Source organism: Rosa rugosa, chromosome 2 (assembly GCF_958449725.1).
Source record: "Rosa rugosa chromosome 2, drRosRugo1.1, whole genome shotgun sequence".
Classification (NCBI taxonomy): Eukaryota; Viridiplantae; Streptophyta; class Magnoliopsida; order Rosales; family Rosaceae; genus Rosa; species Rosa rugosa.
Genome location: NC_084821.1, coordinates 71,048,841 through 71,070,173, shown reverse-complemented (window position 1 = coordinate 71,070,173; position 21,333 = coordinate 71,048,841). Strand labels below are relative to the sequence as shown.

Here is a 21,333-nt window from a genome sequence, read left to right as displayed (position 1 = left end):
TCAATCAACATCAAAAACTTACCTATCACATACCTCGCTCATTAAGTCATTGTGTAACTTGACATAACAGAAGAGCTTGCTCGGATTGCTGATCTGGAAGCAAGGTTTGAGTGCTCAACACAGAAGGTTGAAAGAGCTATTGTAGCCTGTGAGGGTGATATTCAGAAGGCTGCTCAAAGCTTAAGAGCATCGAAGCAAGACCCACCTGGCACCTTCCGATTTCACCTAAGCCAGAAGAAACTGTCGACCCCCTAGTTTTTTTTTTTTTAAGATGATTCTTTGTCGACCCCCTAGTTGGTTTCATTGCTTCCCCTTAACCGTTAGCTTGTTAACTCTTCTAGCTAGTAGCCTAGTATTGATTGGTACTTGAATAGTATGAGTGACATAATAGTCTCCTAGCTTTATTTGGATTAATTCAAATTCTTGTGCAAATATCAAATAAATTGCTGCGATCAACTTCTTTGACAATCTTTGAAGATTTACCAAACTCTGAATAAGAATAAAGAACAAGAATTTGGTGCGAGAGAACTTCGGAGTCCTCTATAATGTTAATTAGGATCAGCAATTCTCATATGTGCTAGTTTCTGAAAGTTGCAATCAACTTCTTTGACAATCTTTGAAGATTTACCAAACTCCGAATAAGAATAAAGAACAAGAATTTGGTGTGAGAGAACTAATATCCCAATAAACTTCGGAGTCCTCTATAAAGTTGATTAGGATAAGCAATTCTCATATGTGCTAGTTTCTGAAAGTTGTGATTATTCTTTGGTCTCACATGAACTGTTGTTGGTGCCAGCAGCAGATTTTGATTTTGTTTCTGATCCTAATACTGGAGCACGTTGATCACGGTTTGGACAATGTCGACGCCAGTGGGTGATACCACAACAGTTACAGGATGTGACAGCAGAATGAGTAGAAGGTTTTGCATGAGAGTCATTAGTATCAACACCCATTGCGCGAGGAAGATAACTAAGCTCCCTATTAATACATTCATGAATTAGGCGTCGGCGTCTGCGACTTTGTTTTTGTTGTTCCGCCCGAGGCGTACAGTCACGAGGGTTTGGTTCTTGTGCGTTGTTGCATCGTTTTTCATGCAAGGAAAACAATTCTAACACTGTCGACAGAAGACAAAAAAAAAAAAAATCAGCAAAGAATCTTCAATCTCGGATGGAATATATTATGTAAAAGGCAAAGCTTGCAGAGGTAGCCGCCGCTATCATCTATGATCCCATCAACAAACCGATACACAGGCACAACGCCAGTAGTACAAAGTTATGAGAGACGAATATAAAAGCAATTACACAAGATCTACGCAACTAATTTTCAGCAATATACAAGCTAAATCTGTCGATTCTAGACTTGAAACTTTCTGTTTGTTAAGATGTTCTTAATATAAATCAAACAGATTGTTTTACTGTCTACTCCATAAAAATTCAGATATAGAATTGAACCGTGGGTCAAAAATAAAAAATAAAAAAGCATGCATCATATCTCAAGGCAATGGAATTTGATAGGATTATCAAATTGAACCAAAATCTGATCATCGAGCAATTGTAAAATCTGATCATCCGAAAACCGAAACAATTCCCATAAACTAAAATTAAACCAAAGCAAGCAAACTCCAAATCTAAACAAAAAACATACATGAAACCACGACACAACCCGTGTCCCAATAACGCCGCAGCGACTTGTCTCTTGGCGGCTCCCACCGTCGGGGATCGTCCAGGTCCAAATCCGATATACGTCTCAAGTACAGGGTCATAATGATCAAGCTCAATTGGAATTGGGGGTTTCGAAATCCAGATCTATGGCTTTTTCTTTCTGTGAGATCTATGGCTTTTGGGTCTATATTTTATACGCGCAGAGAGAGAGAGAGATAGAACGTCGCGTAACTTACTCGGTCGTGGAAAACGTGGCGTAACTTGATTGGTTTCTGTTCAGGACCTGGGCCTTTTCTTTCCCTAACCTTATTTTTTCTCTTTTTGGGTCAAATTGGGCCCACCATTTCTTTTCTTCACTTTTTGATTTAGACTCCACTCTAGCTTATGATCCAACGGTCTATTGATTGAGAGGCCAACTCCTCTGTGTATTGTCCACATCACTGCCGTCCAAAACTTACTCTTGCTACCACCCTCTCCGCCTTCAGTCCCAAAACTTCTTCCACAAACTTATTTATACCCAAAGATTTAAGCTCCTCCATACCAATTAATGTTCATAGATATTGTGTGAGTTCTGTAATTCTCATCTCTGTAAAAGGTCTAAAATCATTACTACAACGAAGACCCATAGCCTACGGTCAACAGACAGTTATTTGATAACAAGATTTTTCAGGGGGGACAATCATCTTTCCCCGTCAAAGATCATCTCTGTGTTGCAAGAGGTAGAATTCTAGTGTGCCTAGTCCAAACAAGATTACTTCGCCTAGTTGCATTCTCCCAAATTCCTTTTCTCTACAACACTCATGTCATTCAATTGTCAATGGACTATGACATATATATATATATATAAGTATTTATTTTCTGTCTGTCGGTTTCACTCCAAGCAAATGATAATCCCTAATTAAAAGGGTTTATTGTTAAAAAGTTAACTGAGTACTAATAAGGTGGAACTTCCAGATTCAATATGTGCAGGGTGTTATTGTTATTTGGGTTTTTAACTTTTTGTTTTGGTGTGGGGGGGGGATGACAACTTGAAACAAAATTCTGATGTATTCAATCAACATAAATGAACATTTCACCAACTTATCATACAAGTTTTATTTCTCTCTAACTTACACAAGAGCTGTTTCGTTACCATGCAAGCTGCAAATTGCAAATTCTGATCCATGATCCTCCCAAAACATAAATAGAACCTGAATAAAACTCTAAATACACATTTACACAAACATAACCAAATTCGCACACATACCTCCAGATACATTTTGTTCCTCATCACTGCTTGAACTTAATGGATCATCATAGTTAATCTTCGAATTAGTCCTATCATAAAGGTCTACTTTCAAAAGCGAATGTTTGCCTTCGTAATTAAAATCTAAGCTGTATCCATGTTCTAGGGAGTAAACTTTTGCAAATTCTGGCCAACCCACATCTGCCCACATCTGCCCTTTACACATTGTCACTTGCATTGGATATACATCTCCACTTGGAACCTTGAGGTATATCTCGTTAGCCGCTGCTACACATTTTGTAAAGACATATGGTATTTCCTGTCATAAATAGCTCCCTTAAATTAAACCGTGCATATATGTAATTTTGTACATATAAAATATTGGCAAATCTTTCGTGTTTAATTTCCTTTTCCTTTTTCGTACTCTGATATTACTCGTTAACTTAAGAATTCTCAATATATCCTTTAAAAAAAAAAAAAAAGAGAATAAAATTTTCCTTTCTTGTCTCAGACTACAAGGATTTGTAATTTTTTTTCCTTTGGCAACAGAAAGTTAGGCTGATCCAACTCGAACTCGACTTTTCAGTTTCAGCCCCGTTTATATATATATATATATATATATATATTTATGACAAAATAAAATTACAACGAAAAAGAAAATCCACGACATACACTTCCTCTCAGCTGATCCAACTGGAACGCTAGGTACACTGAAAGGGTAAGGAGAAAGACCAGATTCTAGGATTAGTAAGGTTATAACTAGATGATCGGCTACAAAATTAGCTTCTCGATATATATATGTCTAAAAATAATATCTTAAAATTTCTCCACTAAATCTTTAATACCTCAGATTAATATTTTCAGAATCCAAGGAATCGTAGCCCTTCCATATATGTAGTCTATGAGTAACTTGGAGTCACCTTCCACTATAATTTGATTGAATCCTTGAAGATAAGCTGTATTAATGCAGTAGCTTCCGCAGTTAATGTACCTGTAGAACCCAACATCCTGCATGCTGCAACTAAAGAATTACCATCAGTATTACGGATAATGCAACTTGGAGTCCCGTTTATATTTGTTTACATCCATAATCAGAATAAGTTATTATATTGTCATAAATTGTGTTATACTACATTATTATCGAACCTACTAATTTTCGGATTCTAATGTAGTTTTTGTCAAAATTTATCACTCCTATAATATTAGTTGGGAGTTGGGACATGAAATTGTAGTGGTGGCAAAAATCAAAAAAAGAAAAAAAATAATAATAAGGAGCGCATTCCCGCGTCCAAAATAGAAGAAAAAGGGATTATTATAATTCAGATTTGCAGAGACCCCAATTTCCATCTGTTTCGGGCCAATTCTCCATTTCCCGCATAAACAGAATCTCACTCCCAAACCCAAAAAAACTGAATTCTGAGAAGTTCCTCGCCGCCCACTTGTAAGTTCTTCACGCTTTGGTTTGATTTGATTGCTAATCACTGTGTTTTTTTTATCATGGTAGCTTTAGGGTTTGATCTCAGGAAACCAAAGATTCAGTCTTTTTGTTTATATTTATATATGGCCCATTTTGATCACTGAGCTGGGATTACATGTGGGTTTGGGGTGAGTGAGATGAGTAATTTTTGTTGTGTTTTTTAAAGATTGAATCTTTTTGTGGTTCTTGTTTTTGTTTTTATTTTTCGTTTGCTTTGTTGATTCATTGTGCTTGTTTTAGATTAGTTTGAGTTAGAGATTGTTATCAACTTGTAACTACCCTCAATGTATTTGAAACAAGAGAGATCACATATGATTTTTGAAAGGTTATGAAAGCGAAATATCGGATATATGTGGTGCATGAAAGGAAAAAACACAAAACAAATATGTAATGAGGCATTAGAAATATCAAACTTAGTACACTGATATCGTGTTCAAAAGTTGTTATTGCAAAAAATGTATTGTTTCTGCTACTGAGAAAGTATTAACTGTTAATAAACTGAATATATTGGGGAAATTTTGGTTTAGAAGTGTTGCCTTTACAAGGGTGGAGGGGGTATCAGTATGTCATCTATTATTATGGTGACTTGTGGAGTTTTGTTTGATATTTACTGATTATGTGAAGATATGTTTTTACAACTTGCTTTTAACATGACGCAGTAGCTTTGTGGGAAATGTGATAAGGTTGTATGAAGGTGGCTCTTGTATTAGTTACCGTGCTTTTAGTTTCGGAGGAATACGGAAGCTTTTGATGATTTAGAACAGTAATTGATGGAACTATAATGGTTAGTTGTTGATATAGCTTCTATAAGGAAGGTTTGAAACTAATGAGATTCCAGGAGTGGGAGCTGGGAAGTAACTTTACTCAGAAATTCCTAAAATTTTGGGAACAAGAGGGATTTGAGGGCGGTTCAGTTTTGGACTGTACCCGATGCGGATGTTCCTGCTTCTGATGTTCTTCAGGATTGGGCTATGATAAGTTTGGAATGGGCAAAGTTTTTGTACTACTTTACTGGCCTGATTTTATTTTTTCTTCTGAGCTCCCAGCCTGTATTCATAGCTATTTTTTATTTTTAAGTACAAGTGCTCTTTTAAATGTGGATCTTTTCCAGTTCTTATTACGATTCCTTATAAGTAAGAACCTTTCCCCTCTCTGCCTCTACACTTCATCCTCTGTTAATATCGAGAGTGACATAAGTGTGAAGGGGTCTAAGTCTACTGATTCCTTCAGTCCTGGTCATATATTGGTGAGAAGTTTGAGATCTTTCTTCTGATTACCTATTTATGCTTTTTTTAAATTTTGTTTTCATTATTATATATATAAACATGTAATTGTACAAAAATCAGTGGAGATCTGATGATCCATACAGATCTTGAGGTGTTCTTCTTAATTAAGGGTGGAAAGTAGTTAAAATTAGAACACCGTGGGAGCTCCATTTTACTTGCCAACCTGTGGTCTCTTTTTCAACAACAATGCCTGATGGGCATATCTACTTTTAGAAGTCTTACTGCAACTTGTCCATGACTACTCATTTCTTGCTGAGGAAATACCAGACTATTCAGACCCAGATATCATAGAGTGCAACTCTTTTAACAATGCATTGACCAATTAATGTCGTTGTAGTCATATAATATATTTTTCAGTCACCAAATGTTCATTCAGGTAAGCAAGACTATAACATGATTAAAATCATTTTCTTCCTTGCAGGGGAAATTTTGAAAACCAGGGCATCTTTCTCTGCAGTATGAATCAGAGTCAAGGAACAAGCTCTTTATCTTCGCCAGATCTCCCTATGAAGCGGAAACGTGGACGTCCACGAAAGGATGAGAATTTAGTTCACGGAGAGAGCATGCCTGCAATGCCAGGACCTGATAGTTTGAAGAAAAACAAACAGAGTGCGGGTACTAATGATGATGGTGAAGATGAAATGGTGGGTCGAGTGGTTTCTGGTGTTATTGAAGGTTCATTTGATGCCGGCTATCTTCTGAATGTTAAGGTAGAAGACACCAACACTCAGCTGAGGGGTGTTGTATTTCTTCCGGGAAAGTTCACTCCAGTCACTGCAGCAAATGATGTTGCTCCTAATGTTAAGATGTGCAAAAGAAAAGAAGTTCCAATACCAGCTGTCAACCTGCAATCTCATCTTTATGGTTCTGCCCGGCCATCAGAGCAAAGTAACAGGCCACCTGTTGAGGTGAAAAAGCAAATACCTGCAATTCCAGACCAAATTCCTCCCCGTATTCCTCAGTGTGGCATCCCGGAGACTCTTAGAAGTCAATCTTTCTCTGGCATCCCAGAGTCTCTTCAAAGCCAACGCATCCAGGAGTCTCTTAGAAGTCAATCTTTCCCTGGCATCCCGGAGTCTCTTAGCCAACCATCCTCTTTTGTAAATCCTCCGGTTGATAATTTGCGAAAGAATGATGCCCCTGTCTTGGGAGGTAAAGTCACACCACAGCAACCTTTGGATCCTGGACTTGATAACCAATCCACCCATGTAATGACAAAGTCCGAGAATGATGAAGTTGTTGAACAGGAAAAAGTGTTGGGGGAAGTTGAACCGGCCACAACAATAACAGAGCCAACTGGTGTAGAGGACAATAAAGAATCAAAGACAGAAACATCATCTGAACCAATTGGTGAGGTACTAAGCATAGACACAGTATGTAAGGATCCTCCAATTCAACCTCAGGCTGTGGGTTCTGAAAGCAGTGCCTTGGTTCAGGACGACGTAAAGAGCATGAATTTTGAGTCAATTCTTGTATTTGCTGAAGCTGCTCCTGCAATGGCTACCATACAAAGCGTTGAAACTGTATGCAAGGCTCCTCAAATTCAACCTCAGACTTTGGATACTGAAAAGAGTCAATTGGTTGATGATGAGGTAAAGAGTGTGAACGTTGAACTCAATCAAACTCCTGTATTTGCTGAACCCGCAACCAGTTCTGTCATACTGGGAGTTGAGACTGTATGTAAGGATCCTCAAATTCAACCTGAGGATGTGGGTTCTGAAAAGAGTGCATTGGTTCAGGATGTGGTAAAGAGCCTACATCTTGAGCTCAACCAAACTCCTCTGGTTGCAGAACCTGCATTTGCAGCCAGTAAACCAGTTGACAATCTGATGGAAGAAGAGGCTGCACCAAAGCCGAGTCAGGTGTTAGGGGGAGGTACTGTTGCATCTGTAGGATCCATTCCTTCAGCCATGGGTGAACCTCCTTCTGGTGCTGTTGACAGTATGGAATGTGATATTGCAGATGCCATTTCACCTGCACAATCTTAGATAAGCTCCGTAGCACCAGGCTGGTTGGGCCGGTTTTTTCATTTCGGTCACAATTTATGCTTTTCGGATGATGATGTTCGTTTTTTCAGTTTTTTTATGGTTATCACTCCAGTTTCTTTTGGAAAGCTATCTTGCAGACAATTAAGAAGTTTGTTGTGTTTTGCTTTTCCCGTATCTTACTTTGCCTTCCGTAATGTTAAGTATCAAATGCAGGCTAACTTTGCTAGGCGTTTTCTTGATTGATTATTATTGTTGTGACATAAGAGTAGAAAACTATAGCCAGTCACGATCAATCTCCAGGCCCGAAGATAAAAGAGTTAAATAGGGTAAGAATTTTGGCCACCAATTGCAGACTTATAGTTCATATATGATGTCCAGCCGGAGAGAGAAGATTGAGACCTTTTTTCTTTGTCGATTTTCTCCAAAATTTCAATGGAGATGGAGTTTCATGGTTTGGCATGTTGGGAGTTATTATGGGGGTATCTGTGGATGCTGAAACATGAGTCTTTTTAACACTATTTTTTTCTTAAAGTACTCTTGTACCAGAAGCTTACCATACGTAAAGCATGAGTTTTAAAATGTGTTTCAATTGATAAAACATTGAAACCTCGAATGAATTTTTTTTTTATGAATTTGATCATTTTCTAACTTTGAGAAAAAAAAAAAAAAAAAAAAAAAACTGCATCGTGACATTTGAGTTTTGTCAATTCGACAAATGTTTAGAAATCATTATTTGGTGAGAAAATAAAAACATGCAATTTTGGCTAATTCGTGTGCTATTATCCACATTTTTTGCTAGGAGTCATGATCTTGAGGTTTTATTTTATTTTTTTATTTTTTATTTTTTTTAATCCTATCAAGCTACTTAACCGGGCAAACAAACGCGCCCATGGTGTACAATGTTGGGATTCAGGAGCTCATCTTGCCTTTTAGACTTTAGTCATGGCCTGGCCTAACCAAAATGGCATGGTGTCAAATTATTTACAGAAACGGCAACAGAACAGCGGCTCCATCTTTAATATACTTCATTTCCATCTACTTAACCAACTGTTATTTTCATCTAGTTTTATTAGGTATCCCATGTATCATAGGTCATGACAGATAAATTGGCAGAAGGTCATCATCTACATAGAAACAGCTCATGACCAATTTTATATAAGAAATTTTGATACAAATTGTCAATTACAAACATTAACCGATGCATACTTGTCTAAAGTTTTTGGATACACCATATATTACAGAGGCACATGGGTGTAAGTCAACAAGAAATCAAATCACTTGATAAAACTTTACCACCATAAAGTTTGGTAACTGGGCTAAAACGCTACCAACCATAAAGCATGAAACATTATGGTAATATTTTAATTAGTTATCAAGCTATGACTTTTTAAAAATAATTATTTCAGCTTTTGCTTCTTCTTTTTTCCGTAAACAAACAATTATGAGAGCATTAAAACTTATCTTTAATGCTCGGAACATTTCCTTTATAAAAACAAATAGGAGATGTAAAGAACATGAGATGTCAAATGAGAAAATATAGAGGCCCCAATAGAAAAACTCAAATATGCTATGGGAAAAGCGAAAAACAACAAACTTCTGTAATTGTCTGCAAGATAGGTCTCCAAAATAAACTGGAGTGATAGGCACTGATAGCCATCAAACAACTGAAAAAAAAAAGAGCAACATCATCCAAAAATCATTAATTGTGACTGAAATGAAAAAACCGGCCCAACCAGCCTGGTACTACGGAGCTGATCCAAGATTGTGCTGGTGGAATGGCATCTGCAATATCACATTCCATACTGTCAACAGCACCAGAAGGAGGTTCACCCATGGCTGAAGGAATGGATCCTATAGATGCAACAGTACCTCCCCCTAACACCTGACTCGGCTTTGGTGCAGCCTCTTCTTCCATCAGATTCTCAACTGGTTTACTGGCAGTGAATGCAGGTTCTGTAACCAGAGGAGTTTGGTTGAGTTCAAGATCTAGGCTCTTTACCACATCCTGAACCAATGCACTCTTTTCAGAACCCACATCCTCTGGTTGAATTTGAGGATCCTTACATACAGTCTCAACTCCCAGTATGACAGAGCTTGGTGTAGGTTCAGCAAATACAGGAGTTTGATTGAGTTCAACGTTCACACTCTTTACCTCATCATCAACCAATTGACTCTTTTCAGTATCCACAGTCTTGAGGTTGAATTTGAGGAGCCTTGCATACAGTTTCAACGCTTGGTATGATAGCCATTGCAGGAGCAGCTTCAGCAAATAGAGGAGTTTGGTTGACTTCAAATTTCAGGCTCTTTACGTCGTCCTCTACACCAGTTGGCTCTGTTATTGTTGTGGCCGGTTCAACTTCCTCCAACACTTTTTCCTGTTCAACAACTTCATCATTCTCGGACTTTGTCATGACATGGGTGGATTGGTTATCAAGTCCAGGCTCCAACTGTTGCTGTGGTATGACTTAACCTCCTAAGGTAGGGGCATCATCTTTTGGCAAATTATCAACCGGAGGAATTACAAAAGAGGTTGGTTGGCTTCTAAGAGACTCCGGGATGCCAGAGAAAGATCGACTTCTAAGAGACTCCGAGATGCGTTGGCTAAGAGACTCCGGGATGCCAGAGAAAGATTGACTTCTAAGAGACTCCGGGATGCCACACTGAGGAATACGGGGTGGAATTTGGTCTGGAACTGCAGGTATTTGCTTTTTCACCTCAGAAGGTTGCCTGTTACTTTGCTCTGATGGCCGGGCAGAACCATAAACATGAGATTGCAGGTTGACAGCTGGTATTGGAACTTCTTTTCTTTTGCACATCTTAACATTAGGAGCAACATCATTTGCTGCAGTGACTGGAGTGAACTTTCCTGGTAGAAATACAACAGCCCTCAGCTGAGTGTCTGTGTCTTCTACCTCAACATTCAGAAGATAGCCGGCATCAAATGAACCTTCAATAACACCAGAAACCACCCGACCCACCATTTCATCTTCGACATCATCGTTAGTACCGGCAGTCTGCTTGTTTTTCTTCAAACTATCAGGTCCTGGTATTGCAGGCATGCTCTCTCCATGAACTAAATTCTCATCCTTACGTGGACGTCCACGTTTCTGCTTCATAGGGAGATCTGGCGAAGATAAAGAGCTTGTTCCTTGATTCTGATTCATACTGCAGAGAAGGATGCCCTGGTTTTCCAAAATTTCCCCTGCAAGGAACAATATGATTTTAATCATGTTATAGTCTTGCTTATCTGCATGAATAAATGGTGACTGAAAACAATATTATATGACTACAACGAAATTAATTGGTCAATGCATTGCTTAAAAGAGTTGCACTCTATGATATCTGAGTCTGAATAGTCTGGTATTTCCTCATTAAGAAATGAGTAGTCATGGACAAGTTGCAATAAGACTTCTAAAAGTAGAGATGCCCATCAGGCATTGTTGTTGAAAAAGAGACCACAGGTTGGCAAGTAAAACGAAGCTCCCACGGTGTATCTAATTTTAACTACTTTCCACCCTTAATTAAGAAGAACATAGCAGGGAACATAAAATGATGAATCAGTTCCTCTCTTCCTAAGATGGGCTTGTTGAAAAAGAGACCACAGGTTGGCAAGTAAAACGGAGCTCCCATAGTCTACTTTTAACTATTTTCACCCTTAATTAGGAACATAGCAGTGAACATAAATTGATGAATCAGTTCCCCTCTTCCTAAGATAGGCATGCCCATTGGAGCGGTCTAAATCAAACAAGAATTAAATTACGAGTATAAATCAAACACAGACCAACTTGCGTACGGACATCTCAAGATCTGTATGGATCATCAGATCTTCACTGATTTCTGTACAAATACATGTTTATATATATATATATATATATATATATATATATATATAATAATTGTAACGCCCCAAGCTGCACCTCACCAGCTTAAGCACGTCACAGTGCCGCGAGCCTCTAAAACATAAACCGAACGCTCGATTTACATTTTAGAGAACCGCTAGGCATTTTGTTTGAAAACTTTTCGTATAAACACAGCGGAAGCTACAAATATTTTTGAGGTGAAAATCCTTGAGTTGCTAAAGTTTATTTCATTCGTCTAGAACTTGAAATGAATTCTCACACACGAGGTACGAACTTCAAGGAAATGAGAACTCAACCAAAACTAACACAAGGCTAACTATCAACAAGTCTCGGAATACGAAGTTCAAGAAATAGAATCTAGAACAAGGTCTAAAAGACAAAATTTACCGAACTTGTTCCACACACCCAGCTCCGTCCGCTATTGTCCCGTCACCAGTGCACAGTACCTGCATCCACACTGTTGTAGGGGTGAGCTTTCGTCCTCGCTGCTCTACAGGAACTCTACCACGACTAGGTTTGAAACCAGCAAATATATCTTTGGGATCCCAGTATGAAAACATGCTTAAACCAAATATTCCAAGGAACGACAAACTTTATAAGATTTTATAACTTAAAAACTGATGCATGATGCTTTAATAAATATGGCGCCAAATCCAAATATTACCTGATGGCCGGTCCCATAGACCCACTACACGACCTTACCTCAATTTAATTTATCACCAGGTAAGCGTAGCGAGAGCGTCCGCTACCTAGCTACACACACGGATCGGGTCGTCATTGCGATCGCTCACCGTCCGACCGGTGTAACTAACCCTCCGGAGGTTTTGGGGATCGAACCCAAGGAAGTCAGAGCCACCCTTCGCTCTCAAGCCATCACATTTCTCACATGGTTTGATTAGTATGCATTGCATTTGAACATAACCAAACCATACCATCGAACATGCATCATTTAATAACAATATAAGAAAATCACTAACCGAGGAGAGTCCTGAATCCCCTACCTGGATTCTGATGCTTATCTTTCACGCAGTTCGAGAGTCACGAACCTTCCGTTCCTCGGGTAACTGGAGTCTCAAATCCGACATAATGATCGTTAATAATTCGTCGAACAAGTAATTAAAATCTCGATGACTAACTAATCGTTCGACTAACATTCCTGGTTTGACTAGGATTGACCATAGTTTGACCAACATTGACCAATCACCACAAATTCAATAATTATCCCAATTATTGAACATATCACTTCAAATTGAAGTTTTGACTAATTTCCATGCTTTTAACATATCCTTTCTCATTCTATTCGTAGCATATATAGTAATTCGTTCGAACTACTATGGATACCTAACCTTATTCCATTCTCGATTAAGGTGTGCCCAAAATACTAAGGACACCCAAGCTTCATAACTTGACCATTTTTCGATTATTCCACAATCAATTCATAACTTCTGTACTTTTATTTCTTAATTAACAGAAGCCAAATTTCCGACCTAACAACATTCAATTAAGGTATCAACAATACTTTACTTCTACCATTATCCAAGTAAGGTCTAGCACACCTGGATATCCAAGTAAGGTCTAGCTCACCAGGATATCCAAGCTAGTAAGGTCTAGCTCACCAGGATATCCAAGTAACTTCTGGGAAGCAAGCCCACAAGTTAATTAATCCAAAGTCAGAAGGTATTTCTTAACAAGAAACAAACAATCAAGTTGACCAAGATATCAACCAACGTTCCAGACAACAAAGAGCTCAATTGTAACCAAACTTGGATTGTTATTCTTACAAACAATCATCGCAATTAATATATGGTGATGGATTCTAGCTCACCTGCCCGAAACACCTTTGTGAAGCAAGCTCCCCCTACCTATCACTACTCCAACATCCAACCTGCCGAGTACCAGATTTCTACTTTAATTACAATTACACCCAACTAAGAATTAAATCCAATCCAAGAATGCTTCTTACCTCAATTTGATCAATACCCAGTCAAAGAGCCTTCACCCAAAATCCTTCTTCTTCGATTTATATATTGCACAATCCACCTTTTAACTGACAAAAGTTTTCGATCAACTCCAGCTCCAATCCTCTACTCTTTTCCAATCCCAAACCTTGATTCAAGAAGAACTATCAATTTCTCAACCTTATAATCAAATCGAAATTACTAGAACACCAAGGATGGGTTGGGTTTACCTTAGGAGTGAACTGATCTCAGTCTAAATTCCGAAGCCCAAGCTTCTACACTAGCAACAGAAGGAGATGGGGACTTCAGTGGCTTCTAACCCGTTGCCATGGTTAGTTTCTCCATTCTTGACAAAAGTGGGTAAGAAAGGTGATTTGGTTTTGGGTGTATGCAGATGAGATTAATGGGTGTAATCTGTGGTTTCTGAGGATGGTTTGCATGCAAGTGACGGAAGAGTCTAGAGTTATAGGTGGAGAGCGGTGTCAGTAAGATGGTAACCGTTGTCTGCAGGTAATCTCAACGCGTGGAAGTCTCAAGCCAGGTGTTCACCTTCGGACTCCCTAATCTCAAGTGACTCAACAACTTATATTTTCTCACACTAATCCCCTATAAGCTGATCACTCACCAATCCCAAGTTACAACTAATCACACTAGGCCCAACTTCACCGAAACAAATCCAACCTTACTACCACTTCCTAGCTCAAATATTTCGGAATTAACTCAACTTGTACTAGGCCATACCAAAGCCCAACAAGAACTTTTAATTCCAAACTTAACCGAAAATTATTTTATCTAATCGGAACTCGCTCGAACTTAAAATTCTCATAAATAAAATTCGTAACCAAAGCCTGAGAAAATTCAAAGTAACAAAACAAAATTACCGGGGCTCACAATAATGATGATGATGATGATGATGATGAAAAAAAAAACAAAAAACAAATCTAAATGGGTAATCAGAAGAAAGAACTCAATACTGCTCAATCCTTCTCACCCATGAAGGATTGAGCAGTAGACTTAGACCCCTTCACACTTATGTCACTATTGATATTAACGGAGGATGAAGTGTAGAGGCAGAGAGCAAAAAGGTTCTTACTTATAAGGACGCCTAATAACAACTGGAAAAGATCCAGATTTAAAAGAGCCCATTGGAAGAGCTAGAATTATCACTTGTACTTAACAAGAAAAATAGCCATGAATATGGGCCAGGAGCTTAGAAGGGGGGAAAAAAATCAGGCCTGTAAAGTAGTACAAACTTGGCATATTCTGAACTTATCATAGCCAAACCGTACAAACATCAGAAGCAGGAACATCCCCATAGGGTACAATCCGAAACTGAACCGCCTCCAAATCCCAACCCCTCTTGTTCCCCAAATATTAGGAATTTCTGAGTAACGTTATTTCCCAGCTCCCACTCCTGGAATTTCATTAGTTTCAAACCTTCCTTGTAGAAGCTATCTCAACAACTGACCATTATAGTTCCATCAATTAATGTTACTGAAACTAAAAGCACGGATAACTCATACAAGAGCCACCTTCATACAACCTTATCACATGTCCCACAAGCTACTGAGTCATGTTAAAAGCAAGTTGTGAACATATCCTCACATAATCAGTAAGTATCAAATAAAAGTCCAAAAATCCTAACCATATGAAACCATAATAATAGATGATATACTGATTCCCCTCTACCCTTGTACAGGCAACACTTCTAAACCAAAGTTTTGCCCAACCTATTCAAATTAGTAATAGTTAATACTTTCTCGATCACTAGCAGAAACAATACATTAGTTGCAAGAAGAAAAAAAGCTTTTGAATAGAATAAATGAGAACTAAATAAAGTATATCAGAGAACTATGGAAAATAAACTAGTTGTATGTTTGATATTTCTCATGCCCGGTTGCATACTTGTTTTGTGTATTTTCCTTTCAAAAGAGTCTAATATTATATGTGATCTCTCTTCACTGAGGGTAGTAACAATTAAGTTAATAACAATCCCTTGCTCAAATTAATCTAAAAACAAGCAGATTATGAGAGAAAGAATCAACACAGGAAATGAAAATTGGAGAGAAAAACAATAAAATGAAAACAAAAACCAGGAATCGCCCACTAGGCAAATGTCAAAGAGGCAACACAGAAGAAGCACAAAAAGATTCAATCTTTACAAAAATTGACAAAGAAAATAAGGTTTCCGACGGAATCAGTCCTCATTTTCCACTACATTACTCGTCTCACTCAACCCAACCCACATCTAATTCCAGCTCCCATATAAATAAACAAAAGGGTGAATCTTTTGGTTTCCTCAGATCAAACCCTAAAACTACCATGATCGATCAAACACAGTGATAAGCAATCAAATTAACGCCAGCGAAATTGAAATTGCGACGGTGGTGAACAAAGCTTGAAGAACTTACAAGTGGCCGGCGAGGAACTGAGGAACCGAAATCCAAAAATGGTTCTCTGCTTCTGCTTCTGATTTTTCTTTTTTTGGGGGTTGGGAGTGAGATTCTGTTTATCCTGGAACGGAGAATCGCCCGAAACAGATGGAAATAGGGGGACGCGGGAATCCGCTCCTTATTTTTCTTTTTATTATGATTTTGCAAATAAATAATTTCCTAAAAAAAAAAATATATATATATATATATATATTGAAGCTTCCCTTGACTTTGAGTAGTTCATCATGCAATTTCTCACATTTAGAGTGGACTGAGCCTTGACTTCAACCTGCAAAACTTTAATTTTGTTAATAAGATCACCATGTTCCTTGTCCCAATCCTTAGACTTGACATCACCCTGAAAAACTTTAATCTTACAAACAAGGTCAGTACGTTCTTCATCCCATTCTTTTAAAGAAGTTTCAAATTTTTGCTCAATCTTTTCTTTTTCCATTCTCAATTATTCAACTTCTTTTTCAAGTTTGTAATTTTTTCGAACAACAATTTTTGAAGCATTATACAATTGCTTACACTTTTCATTTGTTTCTTCATCAAGAGTATCATCTTCCAAGTCAGAATCATCGGATAAATCAATATTAAGAGAGGAATGTAAGAGCAAGATTTACCTCTTCACCATCTGATTGAGACCCTTCATCACTATCACTCCATGTGGTCTTTAAAGCCTTGTTACCACGTGAATTATACTTCTTGTTGCCACAATCGGCAGCAAGATGTCCAATTTCACCATACTCAAAGAATTTAGGTTTGTTAGGAAAAAATTTCGAAGAGTTTCCAAAGGAGTTTTTGTTTTTCAGAATTTTTTTGAACTCTTTTGTCAACAACGATAAATCCACATAATCATCATCAACATCATCTTTCTTTTTTACAGAAGACAAATCAATTACACAATTTGGCAAACAGAAAAATATCTTTAAATAAAGAATATTAAAACCCAAAGATACTTTCCTAGACCAACCACTAATTACCACACGGGACTGACCATGTATGCATGGATGCATTTACCTAAGATTCTCTGAGATCAGCGTGTAGGATACTTTAAGGTTTTGTACGTATGGGAATACCAACACACCATAAATAGTTCTTGTACCTACAATAAACCCAAAAGCGAAGAGGATTCTCATGTCAATTAAGTCAAGTGCCTCAGGTTCAAGTGCTGGTCTTTTCAACATATCATCTTCATCATCTCAGGTTTGCTTTTTTTTTTTTTTTTTTTGTTTCTTTTTGCATGTTTAGTCATCTCCTTTGTTTATTCTTTCTCTTTTGTACCATGTACAGTGCAAAACATTAAAGAGACCTGTTTATCGGTTTATTCATCTCGGTTATTGCTTTGGTTTCAACTATTCTTATATAGTAAATGACTTGTTTTATGAAGATGGGGAATTAACAAATATCAATTTGCAGTCTAATTTATCAAACATCAATTAGTAACCCATTTCATAAATGCATTGAGTTAATTTATCATCTTTTTGTCTCGAATTCTTTTGCCTTGTTTTGAATTTGGGTGTCCGTTCATAAGCTAATTAGTGAAGAATTGTAGTGAGAATATGTCAGAGGCAAATTTGAACGACCCGTCAGACCAAATCAAGGGGACAACTGCAGTGGCTTTCTTTCATGAACATACCTCAAAGTTTTTGTTGATTCTAGAGAGTCGACTGAGGAAGTAACCGACAGAGGCCCTGGCCCTGACTGGAAAATGAAAGGTAAGTTATAATTTGATATCTGCCAAATATTTCTATGTGATTGTTCCTTCTTTTTTAGATAATCTAAGTTTTAATAATTTTTCTCTCATATTTTGTTTTTCAGTTTTCAATACAGCAAGAAAGTGGTATAGAATATCAGGTAAAATATTTGCCATATGATAGAATTAATAATTAATGATTTTCTTCTCCATCCGCGAATGTTCGCTAAAATGCGTTCGCGAGATGAGGTCACCATGGAGAAAAGTTCGTGAAGTAAGTTCGTCGTGAATGTTCGCTAAAAGTGTTTTCGCGAGTTGACGTCACTGCGGGGAAAAGTAAGAAGCGAGTTCGCTGAGAAGTAGTGTTTGCGAATAACAATTCGCGGAATAACTAAGTTTGTCGTTCGCGAAGGTTGAGTCTGTTCGCTGTTGCGAAACTTTGCTGCGGTGAAAGATATTTTACAGCTACTTGCATTACTGTTTGCTCCACTCAAATTAAGCTAGATATTTTGTATCTAAAGTACTTTTAATCTAGTTTAATATGTTTTCATCTTAGATATTTTGTAGGTTAATCTTGTACACTATATAAGGGAAGTGTTGGTTGATGTAAAAGTGTGAACAAGTTTGCTGGGTTAAGTTGATATGTTCATGCTTCATTTGCTATTGCAGATTAATCAAATCAATAAGTTGTGGTTTCAATTATATTTTGTTCAAATACAAAGTAGAAGCAATCAAAATTTTACAAATATATATTCAACACCATAATGGTGGGTACAAAATCGGCTAACTATAAGATGAGGACGGATGTCTTGGAATGGGTAAGAATGAACCCAAGTATAAGAAAAGAGGCTAAAGGCTCGTTTTTCATAACACAGGCAGGTAACATGGAGAAGGATGGACAAGAAATTGAAGTTTCAGCTGTATCACTTTTTGTGGAGAACTATCTTAAAACACTCACCAGTGAGATCAATAAGGTCTACAAATTTGGAACTATTATTGCTGGACATGATATAACAAAGGTAATGAACATCTGCCCCTTTACTCTTTTTTTTTTGTTTGTAGCTCCTAACTTTTGTTTGTTGCAGGGTTTACAGATTTATCGAATTTTTATAGTGGATAAGGAAGTACAGAATCAACAAGTTCACATGTTTGCATCCTTTGGCACTGGATCTATCTATTCTAATCATCATATGGTTCATCGGTATGTATCTTTTCATTTCCACTAACAACACACAGCTTTTTCTATTTTTAGCTTGAGCTTTGTTTTTAGCACAATTGCATATCAATAAGTTCCTTCTTTCTGATGCTAGTTATAACTTCAATTCCTCGGATGAAGATACTAAACAGTTTGCTTACAAAATGTTATTCAATTCCTCATTCTACGACAAAAACACCGATGGAAATATACATTGTAAGATGCCTCTATCTCTTATTCTTTTAAAAGTAGACACTCACTCATTGCCTCCCTCACACTTATATCTTTTATATGTGGCGTTTCCATTCAGTTTTTGAGGTGACAAAATATCGATGGGAAGAGAAAGAGAGTATCCAAGCTTTGCAGGCATATTCAAAATATTACGAACAATATGATGAACGTTGTATCCTTTTCTTGCTATATGATGATACAAAAGAAATTATTTCTACTAACCATTTGATAGCCCTCTTCAGGTATGTATAGATCAAGTTTTTTCCTCTCTATTTAACTTATATATGTAGTTGGAATACAAATATTTGTTTTTACATACAATTTTTAATTTTTGTTAGGAAACATGGAGACATAATAGTAGCACATTGTGTGGATCATGTGTGGATCATCGTCGTACATCAGCAAAAGGGTTTTACTTTCATCGCCTTGTCTTCGTGTCTAAGGAGGTAGCTGAGAAGGCATTAACACATGTGAAGAATCATCCTTCTTCTGAGAAATTCAAAAATTACACAATTCTATCGAAGTTTCCATATCAACTGAATCTAAATAACTATAAATTGTTTGTGCAAAATGCCTCAAAGCAATTGTTGGACTATATCATCTCTAATTCTACAGTGGTGTTGGATTACAATCCAGCATGACAGATTCAGTTAATGGAAGCTTTAATACTTGAAATATTTACTTAGATTTCGGATTCTTATATCTAATTATTATTGGTATTTGACAACTTTGTTTGGGCTTATGATTATATATACACGGATGCTATACTTCATTCAAATGTTGAACTACTGGGATAGGCCATAAGGTTCTTTCTAGAAGATAAAGGAAACCTGTTGACATAAGAAAAGCTCAAGAACATTCAAGAAACAAAGGATTGCAAGATGTTCACTAAAGGATACAAATATTTGTTTTTACATACAATTTTTAATTTTTGTTAGGAAACATTAATTCCATCCGTGAATGTTCGCTAAAGTGTGTTCGCGAGATGAGTGCGTTCGCCAGATGAGGTCACTGCGGAGAAAAGTTCGCAAAGTAAGTTTGTCGCGAATGTTCGCTAAAAGTGCGTTCGCGAGGATGACGTCATTGCGGGGAAAAGTAAGAAGCGAGTTCGCTGAGAAGTAGTGTTCGCGAATAATAGTTTGCGGAATAACTAAGTCTGTTCGTGAAGGTTGAGGCTGTTCACTGTCGCAAAACTTGCTGCGGTGAAAGTCTTAGCTGCGGTGAAAGATATTTTACAGCCACTTGCATTACTGTTTGCTCCACTCAAATTTAAGCTAGATATTTTGTATCTAAAGTACTTTTAATATAGTTTAATATGCTTTTATCTTAGATATTTTGTAGGTTAATCTTGTACCCTATATAAGGGAAGTGTTGGTTGATGTAAAAGGTGAACAAGTTCAGAAACTCAAGTACACAAGTTTGCTGGGTTAAGTTGATATGTTCATGCTTCATTTGCTACTGCAAATTAATCAAATCAACAAGTTGTGGTTTCGATTATATTTTGTTCAAATACAAAGTAGAAGCAATCAAAATTTTACAAATATATTCAACATGGTATCAGAGCTCTGTTGATCAATATCAACTGGGTCGTATAACTGTTGAATCAAAAAAAAAAAATCAAACACAAGGTACTGATCTAATATGGCTAGTTCAAGCAACTCATCAGAAATCAGAGTTCCAATCTTCAGTGGAGAGAACTTCGACTTCTGGATGATCAAGATGAGAACCATGTTCATCTCACATGAACTATGGAGTTATGTGGATGAAGGCTATACAGTTCCAGAAATTGAAAATATGTCTAATGCTCAGAGAGTGGAGCTGAAGACAAACATAAAGAAAGATGCAAAAGCTCTAGGCATACTGCAAAACTCAGTCTCAGACGAGATCTTTCCAAGAATCTCAAATGAAGAAACAACCAAAGTAGCTTGGGATGTTCTGCTGCTTGAGTTCAAAGGCTCAGAAAAGGTTAGAGCAGTTTAACTTCAATCTTTGAGAAGAGATTTTGAGTATACTAGAATGAATGAAACTAAGCTGCTAAATGATTATAGTACTAGACTAACTGATATTCTAAATCAAATGAAAACCTATGATGAATCCATTACGGAGAAGAGGGTAGTCCAGAAGATCCTTATAAGTCTAAATAGAAAATATGATGCTATGATCTGTATTATAGAGGAGACTAGGGATATGGAAACTCTTGGTGTTCAAGATGTGATTGGGACACTTAAGGCTTTTTATCAGAGGTTAATGAGACATGATGAATCATCTGAGAAAGCTTTTCAAACACTGAGTCTTAGCTCAAATCAGAAAAATGATGAGCC

The 21,333-nt window shown here is 37.3% G+C and overlaps 2 protein-coding genes and 1 long non-coding RNA gene across 12 annotated transcripts; 1 reads left to right on the top strand and 2 right to left on the bottom strand.

The window, feature by feature from the left end:
* Positions 1–513: 513 nt before the first annotated feature.
* LOC133733551 (uncharacterized) lies at positions 514–1,874 on the bottom strand. The gene is made up of 2 exons (XR_009857770.1): positions 1,645–1,874; positions 514–1,114 (listed from the first exon to the last, which is right to left on the bottom strand). It is a non-coding gene; the product is annotated as an uncharacterized LOC133733551 (long non-coding RNA).
* Positions 1,875–4,126: 2,252 nt separating this feature from the next.
* Positions 4,127–7,859, top strand: LOC133729878 (uncharacterized). 2 transcript variants are annotated; one of them, XM_062157489.1, is made up of 3 exons: positions 4,127–4,327; positions 5,023–5,609; positions 6,071–7,859. In XM_062157489.1, exon 3 carries the CDS (start codon positions 6,108–6,110, stop codon positions 7,635–7,637), a length of 1,530 nt encoding a protein of 509 aa, XP_062013473.1. In that variant the 5' UTR covers positions 4,127–4,327; positions 5,023–5,609; positions 6,071–6,107; the 3' UTR covers positions 7,638–7,859. The 2 variants fall into 2 exon arrangements, with proteins under 2 accessions (XP_062013473.1, XP_062013472.1); XM_062157488.1 differs by lacking the exon at positions 5,023–5,609 and having other exon boundaries at positions 4,128–4,327.
* A 1,305-nt stretch (positions 7,860–9,164) lies between these two features.
* LOC133729877 (protein METABOLIC NETWORK MODULATOR 1-like) lies at positions 9,165–16,086 on the bottom strand. 9 transcript variants are annotated; one of them, XR_009856530.1, is made up of 6 exons: positions 13,686–15,857; positions 13,461–13,603; positions 13,323–13,382; positions 12,162–12,561; positions 11,885–11,954; positions 9,165–10,839 (listed from the first exon to the last, which is right to left on the bottom strand). XR_009856530.1 is itself a non-coding variant. In XM_062157484.1 (4 exons), exon 4 carries the CDS (start codon positions 10,799–10,801, stop codon positions 10,103–10,105), a length of 699 nt encoding a protein of 232 aa, XP_062013468.1. In that variant the 5' UTR covers positions 10,802–10,839; positions 13,323–13,382; positions 13,461–13,603; positions 13,686–14,255; the 3' UTR covers positions 9,165–10,102. The 9 variants fall into 9 exon arrangements, 4 of the variants coding, with proteins under 4 accessions (XP_062013468.1, XP_062013471.1, XP_062013470.1 ...); XR_009856531.1 differs by having other exon boundaries at positions 12,499–12,561; XR_009856532.1 differs by having other exon boundaries at positions 11,890–11,954; positions 12,499–12,561.
* Between the last annotated feature and the right edge of the window lie 5,247 nt (positions 16,087–21,333).

Bases quoted from the DNA above. Each gene is read 5' to 3' on its own strand.
- LOC133729878 (XM_062157489.1), top strand. From the start codon at position 6,108: ATGAATCAGAGTCAAGGAACAAGCTCTTTATCTTCGCCAGATCTCCCT.
- LOC133729877 (XM_062157487.1), bottom strand. From the start codon at position 10,801: ATGAATCAGAATCAAGGAACAAGCTCTTTATCTTCGCCAGATCTCCCT.